The sequence below is a fragment of the Manis javanica genome, chromosome 4, assembly GCF_040802235.1.
Source record: "Manis javanica isolate MJ-LG chromosome 4, MJ_LKY, whole genome shotgun sequence".
Taxonomy (NCBI): domain Eukaryota; kingdom Metazoa; phylum Chordata; class Mammalia; order Pholidota; family Manidae; genus Manis; species Manis javanica.
Window position 1 is genome coordinate 41,764,302 of NC_133159.1, and position 19,308 is coordinate 41,783,609.

The window sequence follows — 19,308 nt, forward strand, 5'->3', positions numbered from 1 at the left end:
TAAAAAGGAGAATTCCACAATAATCTTGTCACAGTTACATCACACTGACTTCAGGTAGCCCCACTTAGATTTTTTGTTTTTACTGGATTACTCATTGAAGTGAATCAGAGACCCAACAGATTATTTCTTTTATCAAATGAAGGGCGATTCAGTATAAATGAGGTCACTTGGATAGCACAGCCGAGCCCAGGATTGCTCAAGATCTGCCCAAGTCAGTTGGCAAGTAGTGAATTGTGAAAGCTGACAGAATACACCCAAGACATTTATAGTTATAATATATGGTGAGAGTATTTTTAAAACATTTTATTGAGAAATAGTTTAAACTTCCAAGAAAGTTGCAAGCACAAAAGAAACCTATGTATGCTTTACCTCAATCCACCTATTATTCACATATTAATATTTTTGCCTCATTTGCTTTATCAGTGTTTCTCTCTCCCTTAAATACTGAGGTATTTGAGAGTAAGCTGCATACATCATGACCATTTACCCCTAGATATTTTAATGCTTATTTCCTAAAAATAAGAACATTCTTACACAACTGCAGGAGAGTTAACTTTTTTTCCTATTTAACATTGATGTACTTTAACTTAGTACCCTATTATGACATTTTTTCCCCTCCAGGAGCTTCCAGCCTAGCCTCAGACAAGGCAAGTGGCTATCCTGACTCACTTTTATATCATCAATATTTTGGGTGAATGAATATAGGTTCCCCCATTTTTAAATACAAAATACCTCATTTTGAATTTGATTGGTGTTTCTTCTTAGAACCAGGTTATGCATTCCTGGCCAGAATTCTACCTAAGTGATGCTGTGTCCTCTTTAGGGCATCACAGCTGGGGTCACTTGTCACCTGCCCCTCACTGACGATGGTAAATTCTGATCAGCTGGTGAAAGTGCCCACCTTCCCTACTGTGCACCCCCTTGGAATGAGTAGCCAGTATCTGTAGACACACTTTCAGATGATGCAAGTATCTTATCAAAATTTCCCTTTAGATTTAGCATCCACTGATGTTTCTTATTTATCTTTTACTCCAATGACTACAAAGTGACTTCAATTCCAGCACTCCCTCCACCTTTACCAGTTGTACTTGGTCATTTGTAAGCAAAAGCCCTTTCTTTCTTCTTTCCTTTTTGTTCATTTAATTAGGACTTGTGGGTCCTATTTTGAATGGCTCTTAATTATTTTGGTTGTTTAAATGGTCTCAGCTCTGGCCAAGAGCGCCCCTTCTAGGTCCTATAATTTTTTTTTGAACACTTCCTTTTCTGGCCTAACAAGATGCTCCAGGCTCATTTTGTGCTTACCCTGCCCCAACCTTGGAATCAGCCAAGATTTGGCTTACCCATGATACATGTAATGTCTTCCAGTCATTTTCTCCTTCATTTAAAATGTATTCTGGTCATGGACCAAATGGATTTCACAACTCACAGGTAGAAAAAACACTGCTAGAGGGCAACTCGGTCCCTTGTCACTGCCATCTGAGAGCCCGGGCCAGGGAGGGAGTCAGTCCCTCTGCAGTAAAAAGCACAGCTCCAAGAATTCCCTGGAAGCTAATGTACGCCTCCGAGACAGTGAGAGGCTGCCCCCCAGTGGCTAGAGTTGGGCATAGCACTTGGCAATTACAGGCTGTTGCGGCAACTAGACGTTCTCAAAAGCCTGGTCTTTGAAGTGTGTCTAACTGGGTTTACCCCCTCTTCCACTACGCCAGGGGTCCACATTCTACATTGGTCTCTCCACAGGCTTTGCTGATGGTGGCCGCAATAACTGGGATTGATGACCTTTCCCACAGACTCAGAGGTACTTGGAACTACTATGAGGAAAAAAACTAGATTCCACAAAACACAAGCTTTTAAGGACTGAATACTGGGACTGCCTCCTGCTCCCCGCTCACCACTCCTACCCCAACAGGCATAGAAAATTGGTTAGCAGGGCAGGCATTTTGGGTGTAACATCCAGCTTGGTGTAAATACACCTCAGAAAATTGGAGCTCCTACAGGAATTGGATCTGGTTCTCTAAAGGCTATATATTTATTCTTGCTTGGGTAAATACATCTTCCAAATGTATAGATTTCTTCTGGATCAGTGTTAAGTTTTTAATGCTTCCTCTAAGGATAAACTCTGGCCCTGCACAGTCAGGTCCATTCTCAACTGCATGAAATATATCCTTTAAGTAAAATCACTTTGTAAAATTGAGCATATAATAACAAAGGCTATAGTTTACTTTTTTCCCTTGTTTTTATACACTGCATATTGTAAGAATTATATAAAGTGGAGGGCTGACACATCACGTTTCCAAGTCAGTTAACTATTTCTAGAATGTTAACTTTAAAAATTGAGGTATAGAGATTCTTACAGAGAGGAACAGAACTGAGGTATAGATTCTTATAAAGAGGACTATTCTTACAAATTAAAGTGAAGTAGAAATTAAATTTTTTAAAATTATTGAATCCTTACCAAATGCCAAGCAATGTACTTTATTTATTTTTATCAATGCTTTGTGAGCACCTAAATGGGCTTGAGGGCTATAGAACTACAGGAATTTGCCTGGTTCCTATCTAGTGTCTTCCCTCATCCATGATGGTTCCTGAACACTGGTGGACCCTAAATTTCCAACTGAACTTCTATCATAACTAGTCATCTACGAATAATTTATGATTTAATGCATTTCAAATATCAGCCATGTGCTAAACATTGTGTTTCTGTAAGTTTTGATAGTGGTTTCTATTTTAATAATAATGCTAAAATAATAATTGTAATAATACCACTAATGGAATTTTTAAGGTATATGTAGCCAGAAGGGCTAAGGAGTAGAGCAGGAATGATAATGCCAGTTTTAGGGCTTGGGAAGCCGAGGCCCAGAGAGGGAAGAATCTGATGGAGCTGAACCAGGTGTAAATTCCCTGGCTCTTCCAGTCTCAGCCTACCAGTTTCATCCTAAAATGAGCTCTCTTTACTTAAGGAACATGATCTTTTAGTAGCTACCCATAAGTATTTGAAAAACAAGCTCTTATAATTTGTAAGCAACAGTGCAAGTTTCAGAATGGTGCTGTAAGAAAGGAAAATAATGTTAAAAAGTCAAAAAATAGTTTGCCCTTTAATTGTGAGCAAGACTTCCTGGTTCTAAGATAAATTTCTTCCACATTCAGTTCACTAATTCAGAAGAAAGCATGCCTTGCATCAGATTGGAGAATTTAAAATTTTTAAGTTATTTGGGTCATGGCTGGTTTCCAGCTGCCTGCTGTGTGAGTCACTAAACTCTGATGTTTGGTTGTGGCATTTTAGAAATATCTTCAGACAAGATGTGGGTGGCCAAGCTCCTCCCACTACCAGTGACACCCTGCATGCCTTGGCTCCAACAAAGGCCTTTTAAGAACCTCAGTCTCCAAGTCCAGTGGGCAGCTTTGTCTTGCCTCCTTCAGCCTGGAGGTTGTTTTCCAAAAAAGCAAAGAGCAGTGAAGCACACTGAAATGATCAGGCTGCAAAGGGGTAATCTTTGAACCACAGAAAACTTCCTGTCAAACAACTGAAATAGGGCATATTCAACAGAGGCTTGAGTTTAGAAATTCCTAGGGCTGGTTGGAACTTCGAGAATAACCACAACCGTCCTAACTATCTTAGTAAGCACTGGTTTGGGTACAAACCTGAGAGGGAGACAGGTTGGGCCAGCCACCCCTCTGTGCTCTAGGCTACCTTATGAAGGCTAAGGCTAACAACGCTCCTTTTCATTCTAGATGTCTGACACACAGATGTGACTGCAATTACTCAATCTGTGGAAATTTTGCTAGTTCACCCTGATAGGTAGGACTGGCCAGAAAGCTCTTGGAAAAAAGTCATTCCTGCTCTGTTACCCACTAAAGCTCTGCTCCTAAGGGCAGGGAAGCATGGTCCGGCCCTATCCTGGGAAAAGACACACACACAAAAGCTCAATCCCTGAGCTGTGCTTATGCAATACCATAGTGACTAGTAAACTGAATGTATCTGCTTCCCTAACAGCCTTTTAAAAACGATCTTGAGGAATGCTTTGTTGAATTTAAAGTCAATGCTTCACAAAGGGGGAAAAAATGGGATGTTAAAGTTTATTTCCAAGAAATGTAGAATATTGCAGTTTTGAATATTAAATCTATTGAAATTATAAATCCCTCCATTGTTTCCATCCATTCAGAAAACAAAGCCAAAGGATAATTTCTTGGAAAAGAACTAAGATTTCCCTAGGTGATCAACTGAAGAGGTAAGGTGTCCCTGGCCCTCTCTCAAAAGAAGCCATAGCAGCAGTTTGTCAATTAACAAATGTTTTACTGCTGCTCTGGCTTTTAAAAGGTGACAGAGAGCAGGGCTTTAGTTTAGAACTCTGGTGGTTACTCTGTGTGTACAGTGTAAACTCCTATAATGAATTAGACCTAGTTTCTTAAAAACAGCTACATAAAATTATATATGTGTATATATATATATACTTATATATATTTTTCCTCTAGTTGTTAACAGTCTTTTAGTCTCATTTATGAACCAAACCCAAGATATAAGTTGCCTTTCCCTTCCTGCCCACTACAGTCCCTCTTCCACTGAGAGCACTGGGAAGCAGGGAGGCCAGGGCAGAGCTGCACAGGCACGGCATGATAGACCAAGCTGTGTGGGATAGGCCACCAGTGACCAACTGGAGTCACAGAACCCTGTCCTCCCCCCCAGCAGGGGGCTTTCCTGATCACCATCAAGTTCTCTATCCCTACAGGTCTATCTTTTAAAGGCACATCCAGAAATGCTGCAACTTGGGGCTGGGTAAGCTGCACCCAGTTGGTATACACGGGTTAAGGGGCTGCAGGACTCCACACCACAGAGGAATGAGGCTCTCCGGGCTTTTACCCAGAGCAAGGAGGTGGGAGGCACTGGGGGTGTGGGTCCATCCTGGAATCCAGCTTGCTTGGACGGAGGGGCCAGCAACAGGAAAGACCAAGGCTGTGGTCAGTAATGCACATACTGAACAGGTCTTTGGTGCTTGAGTAGCAGCAGCTCCCTTACGTACAAGGGCTTCTATAGTCAGCAAAGCAGGAAGAGTGTGTGCTCCTGCACAGGCCACTGGCCTGACTCCTCTGCAGACATTAACCATCTGCACACAAGGGCACAAAGTACAGGAAGTCAATCTAAACTGCCATGAATATATAGAGTTTAGGAAAGATTTCCTGAAGATAGATCTGGAAAGGTTAATTTCCCTCCCCAGTTCTATTGAGGATCATGAGAAAAGCAGCCCAAGCCCTACCTAAAAGTTTTGCCTCTTAATGGTCTTCACAGATGAGAAATTCCTAGGCTTTCCAGCTATGAATTGAGTACTGGAGGGGTCCCTTTGGGGCCTGAGCAGGGGGCAGAGGTTCTGAGGGCCCAGAGAGCTGCCCACCTCTGAGGCCCCTGGGCTCCAGGACCAGCCAGTTCTCGGTGACCATCTGCATGTCTTGGCCACTCAGAGGCTCCCGCAGCCTCACCTTAATCTCCAGTTTGCCCCCAGTGGGTTTCCTTCCATCCAGGACCTGTGAAGACCACAGAGAGGGAGATGTAACTGAGGGGTGGGGGTTGGGAATAGACAGTTCCCTATGCTCACAGGTAAGGAATGAGAGGAGCTAAGGCTTCCTACAGGGTCAACACAGGGGCATCTATTTCATGACAACCCTGCCTGCCCTCCTGCTTTTTGGTGGTGGTGATTTTAGGGAAGTTTTATTTTAAAAGTAATACACAAATCCAAATAAGGATCAATGCTCTGAGTTAAGATGAGAAACCTGGAGCTCTGTTCACTCAGTTTTCCCATGACAACTCCTGGAAAAAATGCTCTGGTTCAAGGGACAGCCTTAAAACCACTAAGGCCAAACTCTCACCCACACAGGTGGCCCAGTGAGAAGTAGATGATAAAGTTACACAGCCACCACATGACAGGGCCAGGCCTGGAAAGGGGGCAGCTGGAGTGCAAACCAGTGCTATAGGTTTGAGAAGTCCGACCACTGTTGAGGGGGGGGTGGCCAATGCAGAGCAGGCCCTACTTGAGAACAACTCCCACAGACAGGATGGGTGCAGGCACACAACAGTGGGGAAAATCCCAGCCTACCAAGGCATCAGCAAGGTCCGAGCCAAGCCCTGCCAGGGACACAATGTATGAACTTGGGTAACACCTTTCTCCTCACCGGACCTGTTTTCTCATCTGCCAGAGACAAGCTCAAAGTCCTTGCCTGTGAAATTCCATGAGTTCATGGAAGCTTAAGGAGCTATCTGGGGCTGATTTCTAAACACTGGCTGTGTTCTGCTGGGTTCCTGGTCTGGAAATACATCAACTTTATGTCCAGGGCTTGTTCTACTTTATCATGTTGCCAGGAAACTGCCCCAAATAAAACTTAGCCCACCAAAACCTAGGAATTTGTGTGTGCCAAGCTGACACAATAGACAGATACCTCAAGGGCCCTCTGACCCATTGCTGGAAACTTGAGTGGCCGAGTACTGTACAAAGAGTACAGCTACTTCCTGCCTGGGTGGCAATATGAAATTTTCTCAGTTCCACTGAATCTCTTTGTATTTGAAATGGGAATAGACTTACTTTGTAGCATGCTAACCAGTATTTTTAGACACAAAAAAACTACCATAGGGACTGATGGTCAATTAACCTTGGCTCTTCACTTGCCAAGTCCTCCGGTTTGCCCACCCTACCTCCACAATCTCTCTGATCTCACATTCATTCTCCAGCCGCTCTAGTTTCAGGTGGGCTGTGCCGACCAGCTTGTCACTTCTGAAGAAGGATCTGGGGAGCCAAGAGTCAGCATTCAGGGTAGGCAGGAATGAGCTGGCGGGCCCCAGTGATCAGGGAAAACAGAGTTGTAGCAAGGCCAGCCGCAGCAAGAGAGGTCACCCTTCCGCTCAGCCCACCCGAGCAGTACGACAGATAGCTGCACCTCACCCTTTGTGGAAGATTTCAAACTTGATTCCTTTGCTTTGGATCACTCTCCTGAAGCTCCGATGGTTTCGGTTGATGTTTAGTTTGAAGAGCTGATCAAATTCTGCAGGAGGTGGAAAAGACAAGAAGGGGCTTGGCTCCCACAAACTTCTTAAGGAAGTGGAAAGAAGAGGCCCAGGACTGGCCTCCCAGCTTGATCTCACTGCCTGCAATTCAGAGTGGCTGCCACCAGAGGATGGTAGGGAGTCTAGGTCCTGGCTTTGAAATCTACTCGGTCAGTATTCATACTCTTGACAGACAGAAATTATACCCAAGTGTTGGAAAGACCTGGAATCTGGAGTGAGGTCCCATTTCCACCACTAACCTTGGGCAAGTCCCTTTACCTCTCTGAGCCTCAGTTCCCCCATTTACAATACAGGAGTCGTAATACCTGCCTTTATCTCCCAGGTTGAGTAGACCAGGTAAGGCAACAGATCTGAAAGCAGTTTGAAAACACAAGAGCTGCCCACATATATCAGAGTGAGAAAAGAGAAAGCAGCCCTCACCTGGAGAGTTTGTGTTCTTCACCACAGCTGTTTTGCTTTTCTGAGCCTGGTCCTAAAGCAGTAAGAAGCAAAAAGTCAAGGACAGCTCGAAAAAAGAGAGATATATAGGGCTAGGAACTCCAAGCTAAGTCAGTGTTGAGGGAAGTGACACCTGTAGGGAGTGGGCCCAGAGGTCTTCAAACTCCTCCCTGTAGACAGACCTCCCAGGGATGGGGAGAAGTTGAACACAAGGTCCTGGAAGGGGAATGGGATTCAGAAGATCCTACCTCTGCCTGAACCTCACCGAGTTAGGGTAGTGGAACTCAAACCGCACAAAGGCATCCAAGTCATCAGGGGTCACCCCTATGAAGGGGAAATGGGAGTTAGGGTCACAGCAAGTAGCCAGGAGCCCAGCACCTGATGTGGACAGAGCCAGAGAGCCAGTGCCTCTTTACTGGCTGGGGGTGGAGTGTCTGGCCACGAGCCTCCTGGAGAAGGCTGGCCCTAAGGCTACCTGGAGGGGCTGGGAGGTTCATTCCCCGGACAATGATCAGGTGCATTTCTGTGCTGTTGAGTTCTGAGAAGATCCTATAGCCACGAAGCAAGGAGAAAGAGCACAAAGTAAAGGACAGCAATGGAAAAAAGTCCCCCCTTCTAGTGCCTGCCTGCCTAGCCAGATGGTGGCTGGGAGGAGAGTGGGCTCAGGAAGGCAAAGCTTATCTGGGCCCGCAGAGGCAGAGCTGGCACACAGACCTTGGTCCTTGAGCCCCCAGGTGAGAACTTCCAGTCACCACACAGCTCTGAACTCCTCACAGGCAGGCACCATGTCCTATTCCATCTCAGCCTTGGTACCTACAGCAGGGCCAAGCCTGGGAAGCTGCTAAAGGGGCCTATGTCTCCAGCCTTGGCTCCAGCCTCTTGCCCCATCCCTGCCTGGAGCTACTGTCTCCCTTAGACTTTGGTACCTCACAGTCTGGAATGTCTTCAACTCAAAGTGGTGGCTGGGAGGGTCAAGGCCCTGGGCCTGGGCCAGCTGCAGGATCTCAAGCTGCTGCTTGCGGTCCTGAGCAAGCTTCTCAAACCTGAGAGGGATGGGCACATGTCAGCATGGCAGGGCTTATTTTCTGCTCCCTACCCCATAAGCCCAAGCCCCAGCCCTTTCACTTACCGGGTAGTCTCGGCCACATTGCCCTGGTGCATGAACTGCTTGGAGAACAGCAGACACTTCTGAAAATGGGGGCTCAGAGTGATTCCAGAGCCCAGAGCAGAACCTGTCTAGGTTGGCACTGGAGGCCTGACTTCTGAAAGCCCCAACTTTCTATAGCCTCACCCTTCTTCCCCAACACATACCCCAAGATCACTGTTCCCAACTCCTATCATACTTTCCTGCTTAAGTTTCTGTTGCTTTCTCTGAGGGCAGCCATACCCCAAAATTCACTTAGCAAACTCCTATTCTTCAAAACCTACCAGAAACATCACTTCAAAAGGCAGACTCCCAGACAGCAGTTAATGTAAATACACACATACACAAACATGGGTAGGTAATTGTATATATGCATTATTTAACTGTCTCCCCTAACACTTCTTCCTCCTATCTTCAAAGTACTTTTCCCTCCACCCTACCTCATAACCACCCTGAAAGAAGGGAATTAATCATCCACTTTACACATAAGGAAATATGGTTCAGAGAAGAAAAGTGGCTTGCCCAAGGTCACATAGCCAGTAAGCTGAACAGCCAGAATTAGAATCCAGGCCTATCTGGTCTGAGCCCCATGCCTTTCCCCAAAGGGAAGGTGTGGGCACAGAAAGGGGAGATACATGTGCAGTCTACTGACCTCATGTTGCTCCAGAAGCATTTTTTGTAGCTGGGCATACACCTCTTCAGCTTTCTGGGAGAGTCTCAGGTCCTCATAGTGAATGAGGATGAAGTCACCCTCCTCGTCCGTCAAGGGTGAAGGTACCTGCCCAGGTCACAAGGCCCCCCCAGGGGCCCCAAGAGATTACTCCTTTACAGAGCCTCATGCAGGAATCCAAACCAAAAGTTTCTCCAGTTTCTACTAACCTCCAGTGATGGAAACTCACTGCCCCCATTCTATCCAGGCTGCTACAATGCTCTGCTTTCTACTGGCCTTGTCCTGCCTTGTCATCTCTGACCACAGGCAGCCCACTTGGCCTTCCCTGACCTCTTTGGGGCCATGGGATAGACAGATGCATGCATAAGCATAAGGCTCTTTCCCAGCTATCAGCATGTCCTATCCAAGTCCTGCCTTCTCTAAGAAGCTGCCTTATTTACATCCCTGCCCATCAAGCCTACCACATGCCTCTGCCTGAAAAGGCCTGCTGCTTCACCAGATGAGACTCACCTTGGAGAGGTCCACAGGTTGGCCGGCTCGGACCTGGGTGATCTGAGCCTCAAGGCATTTGGCCACCCGCAGATGGGCCTTGGCCTGCTCCAGGTCCTGGGCACGTTTGGCCTGCAGGGCTGCCCGCTGGTACTGCTGTTTCCGTGCCTCTAGAAGTGCCAGCTGCTCCCGCGCTGAGAGAGGAGGACACCGCTTAGAGGCATGCCTGCCCCTCACCAGAGGCTTCACTCCTCCAGCCTCTTCTCCCCAACTCACCAGAGGGACTCAGTGGCTCCTTAGAACTTGACACCTTGGGCTCAGGCAGGGGCCGGGATGAAGGGACCAGCGGCTGTGCTGGCTTCTTGGCAACTGGGGCCTGGGCTGGGGGCTCATCCTGCAAGTGCCCAGGAGGCTGTCCCAAGGAATCTGTTCCCCGCCTTGGCCTTGGCAGCTCCTAGACTCAGGCTCTCTACCTAAGGCTGTACTAACTCACTGTGTGATCGGAGATGAATGGTTTTCCCTCATGGGCTCTAGAGAATCTGAGCTAGAAGCCTCAAAAGCTCTCTGAGCAGGGTAAGGGGGATCAAACCTGGGCTCTGGAGTCAGAAAGACCTTGGTTTGACTCTAGCTCTGCTAATTCCTAGTTGGGTGCCCTTAGCCACATTTTTTCTCTGTAAAATTGAAGAAAGAATACCTACCTACCTTGCTGGGCTTATTAGTAGGGACAACAACAGGGTTTGGGCTTACCCCTCATGTGCTGTTTCCCCCAACCAAACCCTGGAGTCTCCAGCCCTCAGCCAAACCTCGTCCTCATCCCCATCTTCCTCTGCCAGGGCTGTATCCGCCAAGGAGGCCAGTTTCCGGGCAGCTGCCACTACATCCTCCTCAGTGCCTGCAGGGGGTGCCAGGCCAGGGACTGGGGGGAATCCTGTCAGAGAGAGATGGGGGCGTGAGAGGGGTAGGTAGTCTCAGGTAAGCACTAGGCCTCTGTGGGCCCTCGCTGTGTTTTCCTGGGCATTGCTGGGATGGGTGGCTCCCACAAAGTACAGGCACATACATGAAAGATCATCTCCCCAGCCCTGCACCTTGCTCAGACCTCCTCATCACCCCCAAGGCCAAGCCACTCACCTGGAGGAACAGGCAACTCAGCAAAGTCAACTTTCCGCCCTGCTTGGTGTGCTCGGATGGCATCTTGATATTGCTGCAAGGGAAAGACAGGAGGGACCTGTGGTGGGTGGCAGTCTGCAGGCTCCATGCAGGGGGAGACCAGGAGAGGAAGGCTGAAAGCAGCCCCAGGAGGGAGGACTGCCCCTGGCAGCAAGAGTTCCAGAGACAGACAGACAGAAACACAGAAACTCAAAGACCAGGGCTAGCTGTGGGAACAGGCAGATACAGGACAGCCAGCCTAGGAGAGAGGCTGACACAGGCTGGGACTGTGTGGCCGTGGGCCCACCTTGGCAATGCGCTTGTGCATCCGGGCCTTGCGCTCATCACCACTGCCCCGGGCCTGGATGCCTGCCTCCTGGTACCTGGTCAGCCTCTGCTGCAGGACATCCAGCACTGTCTGTGGCTCAGCAGAGGCCACTTAAAAGGAGGAAGGAGATGGCATCAGCTCTGCCTGCCTCTCCCTAGGTCCCCACTTCATAGTCCCACCATCCCATCCTACCTGGGGCTGCTGGGCTGGAAGGGGCCATCACTGGCTGCACTTGGTCCACTACTGGGGGTACGACTGAGGGTGCTGTGGGAGCCTTACAAGCCTGTGGGTGGAGCTTCAAGTCTGAAGGCCCCAGAGCAGAGGTGTAGGTGGGATTGCCACGCCAGCCCCAGCCCTGAAACTCTTCCCCAAACCCAGCCCCAGTCTCGGCTAGTTCCCCCACCATCCCCATGCTGACCCTCAGGTGCTGGGGGCATGGCACTCAGGTCCACAGGCTGCCCCTTCTCCAGGGCCTCCAGGACGGCTCCAAATCTCTGCAGGAAAAAAAGCAGGTGTGGACATAAGCCAGGGAACTCCAAGAATCCGGGCAGAAAAAACTCCAGTTTTTCCAGTCTCACTTGAGTCCCGTTTAGCTGCATGACCTTGAGCAGGTCACTGCCCCATCTGTGGAATGAGGGATTGGACACAGGGCCTCTGAACCAAATGTTGTACCTTCCCAATCCTCATGAGCTCTCGGGCACAGTCTAGGTCTCCAGCCCGTTTGGCGTTCAGGGCAGCCACTTTGTATTCTCTCTGTCGGGCTGACAGCAGCGCCCGTGGGTCGGGGTCTGGATCACGTGGGACAGAAATACCAGGACTGCCCAAGAGGCTCGTCTCAGGCCGGGAGAGGCTGTCTATGAAGAAACAAAAAGCCTACAGACACGGCATGAGGATCAAAGAAGGAGCACACCTTGGGTTCCCAGCACTCACGGTTGTCCTGAGAACCTCTCAGGGCAGGTGCAACTCCTGATAATGGGTAATAGCAAGACAGGGAGGCCAGCCATGGACCCTGACCTTGGGAACAAGGGAGGATGTGTCTCCAGCTACCTGGCTCCAAGGTGGGGGGAGCTGGGGAGTCTTCCTCAGGGCTCCTGCCAGCTGCTTCCTGGGGGGCCATGGGCTTCTTGCCCAAGGCCACCGGAGGTGGGATCTCATCCTCACTGATCTTCCTGCCTTTCCTCACAGCAGCCAGCTGAGACTCCAGAGTCTAGGGAGGGAAGAACCAGAAACCCAGCCAGTCATCTCGGCCTGGACCCTGCTTAAAGACAGGCCAGGGATCTTTTACCTCCATAGGACTAGTGGGAAAGCACCCCCTCTACTGGCCAAACCTCCTGCTGTTTTACCCACTGCCCTCAGCCCACTCATTCCAGCCCTGCTGTTTGACCAGGCCCAACCCACCTTCAGGCCGCGCTCACAGCGCCTGGCTTTGGCTGCTTCACCTGCCTCCTTGGCACTAGCCACAGCCTCCCGGTAGTTGTGGATTCGATCCTCCAGCAGAGTCTGTAGTCCTCGAGACCCTCCAGCCTGTAGATACTTCAGTTCAGGGCCTGGGCGCTCCAGGGCCAACTGGGCCCTTGCTACCCCCTTCCTGCAAAGATGCTGCCTCAGAAAACAGAGCTTGGATTCAAGGAGAAAGAAGAGCCTTGAGGCTTTTAAGCCTCAAGATGGGAGGCAAAGACTCAGTGGAGGGGCTAGTGACCATGTCAGAGGCCCAGACAATCTGTAGAGGCCAGGAAATGGCTGCAGGGGTTGGTCTGGGAGAACAGAAAGGCCTTTGAGGACAGCCAGCCACCAGAGTTCCTCGCGCTCAGGCTCTGCTTGGGACAGCTGCTGGAGGGCCCTGGAAAGGGATCCTGCAACCTGCCTATGCAAGCTAACCATGTGCATGTTACACAGGGACACATAGGGTCCTTCCGGCACATACCTGAGCCGCTGGGACTGAAGCTGTCAGAAGAGTTGCCTGCACTGTAGATTCAGTATTTTCTTGTCCCTTCTCCTCCTCAGAGCCACCCAGGCTGGCTGTCTCATTGCCTTCGAGGGGTCCAGCCTTCTCATCTGTACCCAGGACCTCCTGCAGCTCAGTCTAGGGAGACACAAATCCCAGAAGCTTTGGAACTTCATGGCCATGCCCACGACGGGTAAGACAATAACAGACCCCCTCCCCAGCAGTTATTTCGCAACATCAGTCCTGTGCCTCAAGTCCCCTTTAGCAAAATAGTCCTTTAGTATAACCAAGAACAGCCTTGAAAACAGAGAAAACTCTAAATCTGAGAATCCCCAAGTGCAGAGCTCAGAGCAGGTATCAAAGGAGACTAGTCTTATGCTGTATAATCATCAAAACAGGCCCAAGAAGGGCAAGGCACTCCCTCACCATCAGGGCACACAGGACACACCCCAGGCCTCCCACACAGGCGTGACCAGAGCCCTTGGACACCAGCCCTTCTGCAGACGCACCAGCAAGTCTGCATCTTCCTCCAGCCCTTCCTCCTCTTCCTCCTCCACATCCCGCATACAGTCTGCTGCCAACTTCTCAATGTGGGCCATAGGCAGAGGGGCTGGGGAAGAAGGCACAGAGGGTCAGGGCAACTCAAAATTCTAAGGTCCATGAGGAGGGTCTTCAATCCATTGTCTGGTAGAAATCCTCCTTCCCTTCCACAGATGAGGTCCCACCGGGAGAAGTGCTCTTCCTTTATCACCCAGCTTGAAAGCCTCTCAGCAGGGAAGCCTTCCTGGGCCCTCCAACAGGCAATGAGCTGCTCTCTTAGCACTTCTGCTGTAGTAGTTATTCATGGACATATGTATCCACTCCCCCTAAGCATACCTTTCACATATGTAAAGATTTTCAATGTCCATTTGAGCATCACAATGATTCTGCAAGATAGGTAATGTTACTCCTACTTCACACATGAGTAAACTGAGAACTACCAATATTAATTTTCCCAATATTGTAATCCCAGTGAGTGGCAGACCCAATATTAAACACAAGCTCATCTAACCCCAAAGCAGGTTTGGACTGAAAGAGAAGTGAGAGCCATGGTTCCCCTAGTGGACCCCTTCCCAGATCCCCACCACTGTCCTCAACTCAGGGGCACATGGGATGGGAGGTGGTCCTCTAGGAGGGTTCCCAGTAAGAAGAGAGGAAGATTTAGATATTCAGGGGAGGGAGATTCCATTTATTCATTCATTAGACACAATTGCTATGCATTTCTAATGTGTCTAATTTGGTCTATGCTGAGCTCTTACTCTATACCAGGCCTTGGCTAGGGCTAAGGACTGGGACCTCAGTCAGTCTGAGAAGCAGGTTGCTGATTGTCTGAAATGAGGGTGGAGACAGGGTGTAGTCAGGAAAGTCACATGGGTATATGAGCAGGCCAAGATGGCTCTTGGTGGGAGTGCTGCAAAAGGGACAGATGTCAGAAGGCCCAGGTGATCTGGCTGGCTCTTCCCAGCTGAGAGAAGAGGAACCTCTCCTCTTCCACCACCTGGCCCTACCACCAAGCCAGCCCAGTGCCACAGACTCACCCTGCCCCTTGGATGCTGGCTTTGTGCCTATGGTGCCCGCTTCCCCAGTGAGGGCTAGCAGCTCAGCTTCCAGGTCCCTATCATCCTCAGGCTCCTCCGTCCCCAGCAGCATGTCCTCAGGGTTGAACTCCATAAAGAGCCCCAGCTGAGAGCAGAGAGGGGTTAATAGGAGCTGCAAAATGAGGCAGGGGGTGCAGCCCAGCCCCAGAGCTGGTCTCTGGTGTTCAGTGGCTCCCTGACTGACTCTGAGGTCCAGTGTGCAGAAAGGGAAACTGAGGCCCACAACAGGACCCTTTGGGACACTTCTCTCCCTGATGACACTACAAAGAACCTAGGACTCCACTGCCATTACTGTTACAACAGTAAGAGCCCTGGCTACTAGGCCCTGTACTTAGCATTCCATATGATCATCTTAGTTAATTCTCACAATCCTGAGAGACAGGCTCTATTTTTTCTTAATTGTGGTAAGACAAACACATAACATGAAAATTACTATCTTAACTATTTTTCAGTATAGAGTTCTGTGGCATCAAGTACATTCACATTGCATTACTATCACCCCACCCCCCACCAAAGAACTCTTTTCATCTTACTAAACAACTGCCCTTTTCCTCCTCCCCTCTAGCCCCTGGGAAACCACCATTCTCTTTTCTGTCTCTGTGAATTTGACTATTCCAGGTAAAGGTAGGCCCTATTTTTATCTCCATGATCTGATGAAACAGGCTGCCTTGTAAGTGTCAGAGCTAGAATTTAAAATAAAGGTCTTGTGACTTGAGTCTATGTCCTTTACCCCACCTTCTATTACCTGCCTCTTTTAAGGCAATAAAAATGTGCTAAGAAGTCTTAGCACTTGGGCCCAGAAAAAATAAGGGGAGCAGATTAGAGACTGACCCCCTCAGCCTCCCACTGGGCCACACAGCCCTCTAGTCCCTAAGCAGCAAAACTTTCCCAGTGGTCACAGCCCTCAAGTTCTGGCATCTAGCTGGCAAGCAAAAGTAGGGACCTAAATGAAGAACCCCTAAGAGCATCAAGGCCCCATCAGAACACCCTACACTTTGGCTCCTGAAACCTCCAGATCACTAATATGGATGTGGCCTTAGCAGGAGGATACCTGGGTTTAAACACAGGAGAGCTCAGGCCTCCTCTCCCACATGTGTGTGGAAGGGGCTAGTCAGAGGGTCTTGAAGGGCTCTGCCAACTTCAGGAGGCACTCTCAAAGCATCTGGACTAATGCAGAAACCCATACAGGTGACCCAATGTGCCCAACCTGCCTAGAGACCCCCACCCCAGCCTAGCCCAGGGGTGAAGGAAGCTATATCCATACCTGTTTGGCAGCTGCCACACCCTGGCCACTGGTATGAGGGCCCTTCCGAGGTCTTGGCCCTGGCATCTTGGCAGCCTAGATACCTGTCTGGTGGGCAGTGGAAGAGACTCAGACTGAAGCACCCTACAAGTGCTACCTGTTGTAAGGGGTAGTTAGTAAACTCCAAATCAGAGACAGAAGGCAATGCTTAACAAAGGATGAAATACTAATTGTAGCACTGAAGTAAGCAACATGGAAATGGAAGGGATGAAGACTATCTTTCATGGGTTTAAGTGGGGAGTGTGGATACAACAAAGAGTTACTTAAGTGACTGCCAAATCTGGATTAAAACCAAGAGGTTGGGGGGCCCTAGGAAGTAAAATTCAGGGAAATAACTCTAGGTACAGGGTGGGTCCTAGGCTAGGTAGGATTCAGAAAGGCTGTAAAGCTGTGCTGTGAAATACGGTAGCCAAATGTGGTCATTTAAATTAAAATTAAAATTAAAATTTACTTTTAGCGAGTTTTAAAAATAAACTTTTAAATTAATATAATTTTTTTGTTCTTCAGCTAGTGGCTACCATTGGCCAGCACGAATATGGGACATTTCTTTTCTGGAGAAATCTGATTCAGCATTCTGCTTCTCTTAGAGATCTCACAGCATCTGCAGGACCTAATGGGTGTCACACCTGTGCTGGGCACTGGGAGACTAGGAATTAATCTGACATGGTCTCAGCCCTCAGGAAATGTTGGGAGATACAATGGTGGAGATAGCCGTTGACGAATGGACACAACCCACACAGGGCTGCTCCAGGGGCGGCCACATATGCGGCACACAGAGAAAAGGCTTCTTGGAGAAGGTGGCGTCTGTGCTGAGTCATTTAGAATTTGGAGGAAAGAAAGGGCAAGGGATTCCAAACAGCGAAAACCACCTGATAATGGTTCCGAGATAGCCTGCACAAGGAAACTAAAGAACCAGAGGTACTGGGGGCATAAAGTGTGAGACAAGTAAAGGAACAAGCTAAGTTGAAAATGTGAGCAAGGGGTAAACAGAAAAACCTTTAAGCCTAAAGGAGTTGGGACACTATTTTGAGGGCAATGGACGTGATGGGTCAGGTTGGCGATTCTGAAACATGCCAACGGCTGCAGAAGGGAAGGAGGTAGGAGGGAGAATGGAGGCTGGAAGCCGCCTCGGTAGTGTGCGTATTGCAACCGTCTGGCGAAAGATGGGGGTAGCGCTGGGGGTGGAGCGAAGTGGATGAATTCCAGAGTTAGGGGGTAAAGTCAACAGGGCTCCAAGATTAACTGATGTGGGCGCACGGGAGGGGGCGCTCAGGGTGACTCCGAGCGTCAGCTTTCGGTGACTTGGGTGAATGCGGGAGTCAGCTGAGCGGGGGGCGCAGAGTGAGCGGGCTCACGGAAAAACGAGGTCGGCCAACCATGCAGGTCTGCGGCTCCGGGAGCCCCGGGCGGCTGCATCGGTGCTGGAACCACACGCGGACTCACAGGAGGAGGCAGCGCAGAGCGCAGGGGAGGCGAGGCCGGAGGGCCCACTCCCGCGCGGCAGGACGCACCGCCCTGCCCTGCCCCAGCCGCCTCCATCGACCCGGTCGACCCCGTTTCTCCCCTCACCGGGGGACGGGTACGCTGCATACCTCACGGCTGATCCAAAACCTACCCGGGCCTTGTCCCACCCGGCACCGCCCGGGCCGCGGCGGCGGCTGTGACAGGAAGCTACCCCGCGGGAAACGGATCGCCCTACCACGTGACTCCACAGAGGCGCGCGACACGCATGCGCAAGACGAGGCGGGCGTGGCGTTCCAACAGGTGACTCCCAAGGCTGGGTTTCTCGGCGTGCAGGCGCCTGCAGGCAGGTAGTATGAGGCTTGCTGTGGATTGTTGTGGGGGGTGATCCCGCTGCTTGTGTAAATACCGAAGGTGCGCCCCCTTCTCTCGCTCAGTTACAATTACTCCGCCAAGCTTACCCCTATACTTCCCACTCCGAGGGTCCTGCGGGCACGTTCGCCCGGCCTAGGAAGCCACTCATCCTCGCCCTGCCCCTTCGGCGTGGGGTCGGGGCTTGGAGGCACCTCTCCGTGTGCCACTTTGTTGGTGTGCTTTATAATCGGTTCTCTAGGAAAATGGGACCGTGTTCTTAATCATTCCGCACCTGAATGTGCTTTTTCCAATCAGAACGCGGACTGAATACTTAAAATAGGACAGTGCTCACTACACCTCTTCCTGAAGTCATTTCAGACAGCTTAACACCAAATTCTTAGCCCCTGCCCAGCAGGGCAGTAAAACGGCGTGGGAGGGTCGTTCAAGAGACTCTTCCATCTAAAATCTTGCAACTCATTCCTAACTCCTTAAACGTTTAAAATTATAACTGTTTTGTAGTTAGCGGTTTCAAACATGTAGTTTTTTTGAACAAACGTTTTGGGTGATTTCCCAAAGAAACCGACTTTACCATTTTAAAATTTAAGTTTCACTCCATATTTCTTCTCATAAATTTTTTTACCGTATAAATATTCAAGATACACACAAAGATATACACTATTTCACATTTGCTAGAATACGAGCTCCATAAAGGCAGTTGTTTTGTTCTCTTATCTCCAGTGTCTAGACTAGTGCATGGGTTCCTATTTCTTGTGTGAATTAACATAAAACATAGGCACCTACTGTAAGTTTAAGAAAAAAAAATACAGTAGTTAAAGCCCTCTCATGCTGCAACCCTTTCCCAAAGAGACAATAGCCCTTTCCTGAATTTGGCGTTCATAATTCCTGAGCATTTCTATTTCTAATAAGTATATATCCTGAAGCAACCTATAGTTATTTTTTTTGGAAGCTGTAACATTTTATCTTGGGTATCCCCGGCATATATTCTTCAGTTTCTTTTTCTACTCAACCCTGTTTGTAAGCTTCATCTGCATTGATACTTATACATCTAATTATTTTTCATATCTGTATGGTATTTCATAGTATGAAAATAACTTTTCTAATGGCTTGCCATAATTACAGCGCTATGAACATTCAACACACCTCCTGGTGTACACATGGGTTTCTCTACAGCATCTGCCTAGAAGTGGAATTCCTGGCTCATACATAGGATTTCTTTTTCCAGACTCATTATTACCCAAATTATCTCCAAAGCAGTAGTTCCAGTTTACATTCCCATCAGTTGGAAATTTGGGTTCCAACTGTTGCATATCATCATCGAAAGATTTTC

The 19,308-nt window shown here is 49.0% G+C and overlaps 1 protein-coding gene across 11 annotated transcripts; it reads right to left on the reverse strand.

The window, feature by feature from the left end:
* Positions 1 to 4,054: 4,054 nt before the first annotated feature.
* CC2D1B (coiled-coil and C2 domain containing 1B) lies at positions 4,055 to 17,868 on the reverse strand. 11 transcript variants are annotated; one of them, XM_017678198.3, is made up of 25 exons: positions 17,738 to 17,868; positions 16,107 to 16,193; positions 14,783 to 14,927; positions 13,715 to 13,815; positions 13,185 to 13,343; positions 12,659 to 12,784; positions 12,308 to 12,467; positions 11,933 to 12,048; positions 11,679 to 11,754; positions 11,453 to 11,563; positions 11,240 to 11,370; positions 10,915 to 10,987; positions 10,590 to 10,714; positions 10,063 to 10,180; positions 9,808 to 9,980; positions 9,280 to 9,405; positions 8,613 to 8,671; positions 8,410 to 8,526; positions 7,959 to 8,032; positions 7,749 to 7,807; positions 7,466 to 7,517; positions 6,924 to 7,023; positions 6,677 to 6,767; positions 5,385 to 5,514; positions 4,055 to 5,099 (listed from the first exon to the last, which is right to left on the reverse strand). In XM_017678198.3, exons 2-25 carry the CDS (start codon positions 16,170 to 16,172, stop codon positions 5,092 to 5,094), a joined length of 2,496 nt encoding a protein of 831 aa, XP_017533687.3. In that variant the 5' UTR covers positions 16,173 to 16,193; positions 17,738 to 17,868; the 3' UTR covers positions 4,055 to 5,091. The 11 variants fall into 11 exon arrangements, 9 of the variants coding, with proteins under 9 accessions (XP_017533687.3, XP_017533685.3, XP_017533686.3 ...); XM_017678196.3 differs by having other exon boundaries at positions 11,933 to 12,114; XM_017678197.3 differs by having other exon boundaries at positions 11,933 to 12,114; positions 17,761 to 17,866.
* Between the last annotated feature and the right edge of the window lie 1,440 nt (positions 17,869 to 19,308).